At 50.2% G+C, this 9,244-nt stretch overlaps 1 protein-coding gene across 3 annotated transcripts in view; it reads right to left on the reverse strand.

Annotated features, from left to right (window-relative positions):
* The window catches only part of ZNF592 (zinc finger protein 592), a 37,060-nt gene extending 28,800 nt beyond the window's left edge, over positions 1-8,260 (reverse strand). Inside the window, exons 1-2 of one of the 3 annotated variants that reach the window (XM_059858065.1) lie at positions 8,150-8,260; positions 2,298-4,600 (exon numbers count right to left, since the gene is read on the reverse strand). In XM_059858065.1, coding sequence (XP_059714048.1) covers positions 2,298-4,592 — 2,295 coding nt within the window. In that variant the 5' untranslated portion in view covers positions 4,593-4,600; positions 8,150-8,260. Of the gene's footprint in view, positions 1-2,297; positions 4,601-7,114; positions 7,270-8,149 lie in introns of those variants that run through there. The other 2 variants (XM_059858064.1, XM_059858066.1) reach the window with 2 other exon arrangements.
* Positions 8,261-9,244: the final 984 nt, after the last annotated feature.

Below are 9,244 nucleotides of genomic sequence, written 5' to 3' on the forward strand. Positions count from 1 at the left end.
GCAACAAAAAACAAGTGTCCTGGCCCAGCTCTGCAGAGTTTTTAACCACTTCTACCATGTAAAAAAGTGTTGCAGAATTAGTCACTTGATCCTTTCCTGCTTATACCAACACTTCTCTTTTTTTCTCACCAAAACAGAAGGAACAACACAAGGAATTAACTTAATGCAGAGTCAGGGTATCTCTCAGAAAGGGGTGGCCATGTTGTCCTAGCCCAGGAGTTTATGACACACATCCCAACAGCTTCACCCACAACCTTCTCACACCATGATTAATAGTGTTACACTCATTAATACCCTATATGCAAAACCTTCAGCTTCTCTGTCCTTGATACTGCTGGGATCTACACTGTGTTATCCACGTGGGACACATGATGTGAAGGTCACCCACACCTTTTTCCTTGGACAGCTCAGAGAATCAGGGATCCCTGTGAAATCACTCAGTCTCACCCATCCTTTTACCTCTCAGTGCAATGACACCAAACATCTGGGCTCTGCTAAAAGGCAGTGGGATGGTTTCTATCAGCTACTGCTAAATCCAGACACACCATTACAGGCATGGGGCACAAATGCTTATTTCCTTTAGAAATGTAACAACTTTCTTGAAACAGATGTTCTGGGAACAGCATGGAGCACCACTGGGCAGCCTGCAGGACAGCAAATATAGGGTGGAAAAGGACTCCCAGAGCAGGGCATGCATCCTGTGGAGTGTAAGCATGGGAAGATCTTCCAGGGAGGAACTGGTTTCAGGAGCTCAAAAGTAGCCTCTTTTTCCAGTGCTTCTCTTCAGAAAAATACCACAAAAATAATCTCACATCTAGCAGAACTACTTGACATGAGAGGCGCAAACTCTATTCTTGGTTAAGTTACAGAATTAATTATTTGATTACAAGCTAAAAATACTTACTAACACACATTCTTTTCCTCTTTAAGGAACTCTTGAATTGATAATCCCATAATAGAAAAAAGGAAGTACATTTTTAATGCCGCTGATTAACATTTTAGATCACTTTGGAGCACTCACTGTATCCCTTCTCCTGGAAGTTTTAATGCCAGACTGCTGACATTTCCTAAAACATTATAGTTGAAAAATAAGTTGGTGTGTTGACAGAGTGCAGCACTCACTGACCTGCCTCAGGCACAAAACCTGATTACGTGGCCACACTGATCCCTTTTGGCCTCACCATTTTTTACAACATCAAAACCATCCGGCCATAATCTATTTTTTTTGGTGGCTGATGAATTTAAGATAACAAACTATCTAAATGAGACCACAGCAACCTCAATAGTCCTGCAAGCCATTCAAGCAGCACAGGGAGGCTCTGGAGAGTGCAGGTGCTCTGACAGCCACGGCAGAGATGTGGTCAGCCCAAATGCTGGCATGGAGTCCTGGTTTTTTGCAGCCCTTGCAGTGGGAGCTAGCTCTGCTGGCAGCCACACCAACCTGGAAAGCTTTCACCTCATCCAAAGAGATAAGGAGAAGGGAGTACTCCTCCTCCTCAACTGCAGGCTGGTTAACACTTAAACAAGACTGACCACGTCTTCTAAAATAAAAGCCATAAACAAAGTCTATGGTGCTGGTCCACAACAATAATCATCTTCTCTTCATCAGGGGAAACCTAAGCTGGAGCTTAATTTAAGGGGATTCCAACCAGGCCCATAAAGGTTGTGGAAACCTGAGCAGGGCAGCACGGGAGGAAGGCAGGAAGCCACTAACAAAGCTCTTGAACCCTGCTAGGCACCCACTCACCCTGTGCCACCCATAGGACAAAAGCAGCCAGAACCAGCCTTCCCCCCCCACACACCACAGCAGGCCTGTCCAACACACAGCTGACCACACCAACAGCAACAATAACAGCTGATGTGCAACGCATCACAGGGAAGGTTCTGGCACCAGTTGCAGGAAAGGCAACATTGAACTGTGCCAGATCTCCTCCAGCCACGCTTACAGCACAAAAACCCATTCCAGGTAACGCTCCGCTGATCCTCCCCTACAGCTTTTTTGCACAACTCATCCAAGCCATCTTTCATCTCCATCACCTTTCTTTGACACTCAAGGATCTCCATAGTCTCCTTACTATGCTCTTTTTACTGGCAGAGGGCAGAAAGAAGGCAAGCAAACAACACTAAACATCTCTTCACACGCACGCGCCTGGGCTCATGTGCATTCCAAATTCTCCCCATAAGCACTTTTTTAGGCAAAACAACTCATTTGCCACCACGATGCCTACTTTTCCCCTTGAGGACAATCTCTTTAAACTCGGAGATATTTAACTAATAACATTAAAATGATGACTTACCAGTCTCTCATTATCTTCTGAGGTTCTCTGGTAATGAGCTGCTAAAGAAGTGTAATCCTGCTCCTGCTTGTTACACTCCAAACACTTAACTCCATGACGGATTAGCCTCTGTGGGTCTGTGTAGAGAGGCAAGGCTGGCTGAGTGCTCGCAGAAATCCCTACCCCGCCTCCTGAAGCAGCACTGGACTTAGGTGGAGGAGAGGATGAGAGAAAAGTCTGAGGAGCTGGAGAGACTGAAGAGCTTGTAGGAGAAGGTGAAAACATTTGGTCTATGGAAATTGGTTTCATGAGCAGCTGAGAACACTGCATGATAAATCCTTTGCTCTTATGATCTCGTGCATGTTTAAGCAAGCTACACTTATTAAAAAAAAGGAGCATAGTTGAACACTGAGTGCACATGACTTCAATGTGAACGCTTCGCCTACTATAGTGTTGAGTCAGGCTTTTCTCTAAGGCAAATGAGTCCCCACATTCCAGGCAACAATACCCAGAGGCAGGTAAATTAATACTAGTGTCAGGTGGGGGGCTAAGGTTGGGAGTATATATGGGCACTGGATTGGCACTGTGCAGCACTCTATGGAATGCCTCCATGACAACGGGAGCAGCTTTCTTGACTTGGTGCACCAGCGGCACTGACATCTGTGTCACCTGAGGCTGGTTTCGCCTCTGTGCCGATGTCTTCGCTGTAACAGAAGCAGCAACACTGTGGGGGACCAAGTTGAGATTTGCCAAGTGCACAGCTTTGGGAAGAAGGCTGGAGGTGGCCGTGTTGGATGGCTGCTGCCTCTTGACCCCCACTTTTATGGCACCACCGCCGCAGTTTGGCAGTGGAGATAAGGACACGGTGCAAGTGCTGTTGGCAATATCCATTTTCATACTGTCTGAGTAAGGACTCACTACATTTGACAGCTGGATAGCCACAGCAGCCCCGTTTTTGGTTGAATTCCTGCCAGCCTCACCTTCTGTAACTGCACTAGTATCAGGGGATGGGAAAGATTTGATAAACTCTTCAGCAGAAGAGGTTTCTGCAGGTGACTCTTCTGAAGATTTGCCCAACTCATCATTTTCTGGCAAAATTCTAGTGACAGTCCTTTTAATTTCACCGGAAGATGTCTTGATAGTCTTTATTCTAACTTTGGGAATAGCTGGCGGAGAGCCAGCTGCCATGGAAGGAGAGCCTTTCCCACTGCTGTCGCTGCACACACTCCGAGGACTCTCAGGCTGCTTGCCAGCCTTCCTCACCACCTCCAAGGGGCTTCGGGGACTCTTTGGCGACTTGGGCATTTTTGGACTTCCCTTCGTCCCCTCTTTAAAAGGACCAGGTTCCTTGGTAAAATTTGGCTGATCGCTTTTTGGGATACACACAACCTTTTTGGCCTGAAGAGCTACTAAGGCTGCCACACAGGATGACAACTTGGAATGAGTTGGCTTTAGCCTCTGCCGAGGTGGTATGGATGAAGACATGTTTAGCTCGGGCACAGACCCCTTGCCATCTCCTAAATTGTTGTGAGGGAGGTCTCCAAACACCAAGCCTTCCCCAAGAAAGCTGTTGGCATCTAACAAGTCCTTGCTTGACTCTGCAAACCTCTCCACTGCTCTGTCTTGCTCTCTCCTGCTCATTTCCAGCCTATTCTCTGGCTGGCAGTGGATTTCTGTCTTCTGTTCCTTTTTACAGTACTGATCAAACATGCTTAATTCAGGCTCTGGCACCTTCCTAAGATGATCTAGGACTGAAGCTCCTGTTGGTACATATATTGAAGGTGGTGGAAAATAGGGAGTTTGGGCATGTTTGGGTTTATCCCCAATACTGTTCTCTTTGAATGTATCCTCCGGCTCAGGGCTGGAAATGGGGCTAAACTGACTAAATGTTGGCAAAGGCTCTGACTTGGACTCGTCCAGTTTATCAGAGTAACCTCTCGAGCTGTCACCATTAATAAAAGTTGACTCAAACTTGCCATAATTATGGACTAAAGCATGAGCCTCAGCTGGCAGATCAGAGCCACGAAAGCCATTGTGTAACAGACCAGTTCCGAGGTGATTCCCCTCCTTTTCTGCCTCAAAAGACTCCTGGCGACTCGTGTTCTTCACTATCACACTGACAACAGGTGCATCAGAGGGAGGCAGGGAGTGGGATAAGGACACGTTCTCATCGATGCACATTCCTGATGACTTCAGGTGGTTCTCATTCTCCTCCCCAGCTGATGGAATGGTCTCCTTAGCATCAAGACTAGTTGGATCAGGGATGTCAAAAGCAGCCAAGAGGTCATCAAAGTCAGGGGTTTTCATGTCCCCCATGATGAAAGCTGCAATCAAAAGCACAAAAAATACTTTGTCAATATATTTCCCCCATGGACAAACTTTGTAAAACTCACGTGCATCAACGTCTTATGTGACAAAAATCACAGCTGTCCAAAGCCTGGGGTGTGGACAGAGCTGCTCCAAGCAGCACAGTGGAGACAGCAAGCATCCCCTTATCCCAGGATCCCCCAGAACAGAGCTGGTACAAGCATGACCTTTGAAACCAAACCCAGCTCATGTAGGGGACATCTTTTCAACCTGTCAGGTGCACCACTAATCCAAAGCCAGCCATCATCACGAGCCTCAACAGAAGATTCTGAAGTACACTAGCAGAGGGGTTTTTTTGAGATGGCTCCCTACCCTGAGCAATGCAAACAATAGAAGTCTTCAGTAAATATTTCAATACAACAGTTCCAAGAAGGATTATTTGAAACAGGGGCAATACTTATTTATGAAGTGAAGCAAAAACCGCCCAAAGATAGAATAAGGAACTATATCCAAATTGTAAGATGAAATTGTGATCCCAGCCAGCACTTTCTTTCTAAGCTCTTTAGAAAGGAAGTGGGGACTTGGAGCACTCAACACACCAACCTACAACAGCAATAATCAAGGTCTGGTGAGATGCATGAAAACTGACAACACAGAATTACTAGAACATTTGTGTTCACTACTGTCAGGGATACTGGATTTACACTGTTAAACCAAAATATTTTCGAGTTGCTACAATACAGAGACTTCACAAACATTTAATGAGTCATTCTTTCAATATATTTTATTTAAACCCCAAATTTATGTGAACTGGTGCATGCTGTACATAAGGGAGGGGAAAAACAACAAAATGTGTCAACAGAAATAGCAGGGCACCAGTTCCTGCTTGGCAAGGAGCATCCACAGGCAAGGTGAGTCCTGCCACACTTGACTTGGGCTGCAACAATGCTGCCAAAGCCAGCAGCAAGCCAGGGAGGCTGAGGGGGTGGCAGGATTCCAGGACAACAGGGGAGAACTGGGAGCAGAGGTGCAGGCAGAGAGCAGGACCATGGGACAAGGCAGAGGGAGAGAGAGAAGCCATCTGATGCCTCCCCAAAAGGGGCCTGATTTAAGGCTGCTGTCATTATTGACCATTCAGTTTAGAAGTTTGTCAAGCATCACATTCAAATCAAACAAAGCTCAACCCTTCTGGCCAGGCTGCTGGAATGGGGAGCAACTCCTGGACCAGGAGAAATCACTTGGAGTGGAGCAAAGGGACACAGTGGTCTTTGATTTTTCCTCAGCTATTCCTTCAGACAAGTCCTAGAGGTGCTGCTTCGGTTAATCTACTGCAAAACTCTCTGCAGAGATTTACTTGGCTTAAAAGTGGCTTGCTGTGACTGAACTTAAACTCATTCTTAAATTAAACCACAAATATGGAGGTCCACAGAGGGCTATGCAATAATCTGCAACCACCTCCCTCAAGGAATCACAGCTGGGCATGAAATCCCTGGAAGCCCAAATTATCCACACACTCCACATCCCCAGCACTTGACAGGGACTTTGGAAACAACACAGATTACTGCAGTTGGCAAAGGCATACACCTGAAACTTCTCATTCCTTTGGGTGGGAAAAGTTGTACCAGCTGAGAGAGAGCTAGGCACCACGCAGCTCCCAAAATTTCTGGCACACAAATGCTTCTGCAAGGAAGACACTTCATTCCATAACCTGGCATGACTGAGTTTGTACAGAGTAAAATGAGCATGCCAATCACTCTTGACCTTCCCCTTCCCACCCTGGAACACCCCTCTGCATTTGTTTTAGAAGGCAAGACAAATCCCATATATCTGCAGCATCTCAAAATATCCTTTACTTGGATGAAACCTTGCTTTCTCAGGATTTGTGTTCGTCTTTGAGTCTTACAAAACACTGTTTTACTGGCTTCGCAATCATGAGGGCACAAGTCTCTACCTAAGAATTTCTCCACAGAACTGCATCTTAAACTTGTCATACACAAAGCTACACTTTCTCAGAATAAAGCAAGTTTTGACCCAGATTCTAGAGAATAAGTATCTTATCAACAGAAGTGATTTTTAAATAATATAAATTTAACCTTTTGACTTAGCACTGTATCCTTCTGATCACAGATAACAAACAAAAAAAGGATATTAAAGGAAATTATGTAAACTAGCCTGTGAGGAAAGCTGAAAATAAAGACCTTTGTCCTTACTCCATCATTCTTGTGCAAAGGACTGCAAACCCGAGCTTGGGATCCAATGAAAACATGGAAGTTGAGACTTGCGAAGAAGTAGAAGAGGTGAATAAAGTGAGCAAAGGAAAGGACTTATGGAGTAAAGAGTGTATTTCAGTGTGTAAACTCAACCTCACTATGTATACATTTCTCCAGGAATCAGGAAACCTGGAAGGCTCCAAGCCATCCACAAAAGCCCTGGGGAAGGATGTCAAATCCCAGGGCCATGTGCTATAGATAAGCTTCAAAATCAAGGAGAGGCACCACAGGAGCCACTTCCTCCACTCACTCCTTACAAACCTTTTGCTAGCAGTGCTATTCCCAGGGACTTCTGGAGACTGGGAGTAGATGCTCGGCAGCTTTCAAACTAGGGAGGAGGTTTGAGATTGCCACTTAGTAGTGAAGCATTAAACTCCAGTTACACCAAGGAAATTAATCACAGAATGGCTTGGGCTGGAAGGGACCTTGATGACCATCTACTTCCAATCCCTTGCTGTAGGGGATTATTTATCATGTTCATTGCCATTACTAAATATTGGTAATTCTGCAAAACAACAGTGTACCAGGGGAAACATCTGCCAAGGGCTGCTCAAGCCCGGCTGGTGTCTCCGGGAGGGGATGCAGAGACTGCATGACACCGGAATCCCACGGGAAGGCAGGGACGGCAGGAGCCGAGAAGCGCGGGGAAGGCAGGGGTGGGGGAAGAGGCCGCTGTCAGGGCTGCGGAGGCGGCACGGGGCAGCCGCGGCGGGCGGAGGGCTAAAGCGGGGGGCGGCTCGGTGGCAAGCGGGACCCGGGGCTCTAACACCCGTGAAAGTTTCATGAGCCCGGTGCGGCTCTCGGTGCGAACGGGGCCGGCGGGCTGGGGACCCGTCCGGCCCGTGGCACTGCTACACACACAGAGACGCACACCCACACACACATCCACACACACACCGCCCCCATCCCACGCCGTCCCCACCCGAGACAAAGGCCGGCCCCGCCACCCCCCGCGCTGACAGCCCGGCCCGGCCCGGCCCCGCCGCACGTGGGCCGCCCGCCGAACTTAGTTTGTCCCGGCGCCGCCGGGCCGGGCCGGGCCGGGCCGCCGCGAGCACCGCAGCCCATCGGGGCAGGGACCTGAAGAATGGGGAGCGGTGGCGGCCTGCGGGCCGGAAGAGCCGGTGCGGGCGCGCAGGGTTCGGTGCGCCGGCGGCGGGGCCGCCCGCCCTGCCCGCGGGGCGGCAGCACCGCCCGGCCGCGGGGCCGGCGGGAGGGAGGGAGCGCGGGAGGGCGGAGGGCAGCGGGAGGGGCGGGCCCGGCGCGGCCGGGCCCGGGCGGGCGGGCAGGACTCACCCACGCAGGCAGCTCCTCCGGGCCCACCGGGCCCGCGCGGCCTCACCCCACACCGGGCACCAACGGCCGCAACATGGCGGCGGCGGCAGCGGGTGGGGCCGGGGGCGGGGCGGGGCGGGCCGGGCACAGCGGAACCGCCCCCCCTTCCCTTCCCTTCCCTTCCCTTCCCTTCCCTTCCCTTCCCTTCCCTTCCCTTCCCTTCCCTTCCCCGCCGCCGCTGCTCTCCCTCCGGGAGGCTCCTGCCAGAGGCGTCCACGGGCCCGGCCCGGTCCCGCCGCCGAGGCCCCGCGCTCCCGCTGTTCTACGGTTCCCTCACCAAAACCTGCCCCGCGAACGGCTCCCGCTGCAGTCCCCGCTCCGTGTCTCCAGCTCCTTGCCCGCTGTGTGTCCCGCACCCGCCCTGGTGCTGTTCGCTCACCATTACACCGACGAACCCGCTGATCTCTCATAAAGGCGAGAGCGAAGGTGTGCGGAGCTCCAGGCTGGGGAGCCTCACCCTGATCCCTGGGAAGGCGGCGGAGCCAATAACCCCCGAAGCTGTTTCCAAACACAGCGAGGACAAGGAGATGTCTGGGATCTGTCAGCACAGGTTACAAAGGACTTCCATCCCTGATGCCTTCTGCATGGAAATTACTAGAACGGTAGATTTAGATTAGAGGTTAGGGAGACATTCTTCCCTATGAGGGTAGTGAGGCCTTCTTGGTTGCCGAGATCTGCCCCATCCCTGAAAGTGTCCCAGTTGGATGGGGCTTGGAGCAGCCTGGGATAGTGGAAGGTGTCCCTGCCCATGGCAGGGTCTGGAACAGGATGAACTGTAAGGCACTTTCCATTCTATGGCAAGTTCAGGGGATGAGGAGAGGGTGGTAGATAGTATTAGTTCTCCACCCCTGTCCAGTTCTGGGCTCCTCAGCACAAGAGAGGGATGGACATCCTGGAGAGAGTCCAGCAACGTGCCATAGAGGTGATGAAGTGGTTGAAGCACCTCCCCCGTAAGGAAAGGCTGAGAGTTGGGACTGTTCATCCTGTGAATGTTCATCCCACGGAAGAGCAGAGTTGGGGAGAGCTCATCCAGGTCTGCAAACACCTGCAGGGAGG

Source organism: Haemorhous mexicanus, chromosome 13, assembly GCF_027477595.1.
Source record: "Haemorhous mexicanus isolate bHaeMex1 chromosome 13, bHaeMex1.pri, whole genome shotgun sequence".
Classification (NCBI taxonomy): Eukaryota; Metazoa; Chordata; class Aves; order Passeriformes; family Fringillidae; genus Haemorhous; species Haemorhous mexicanus.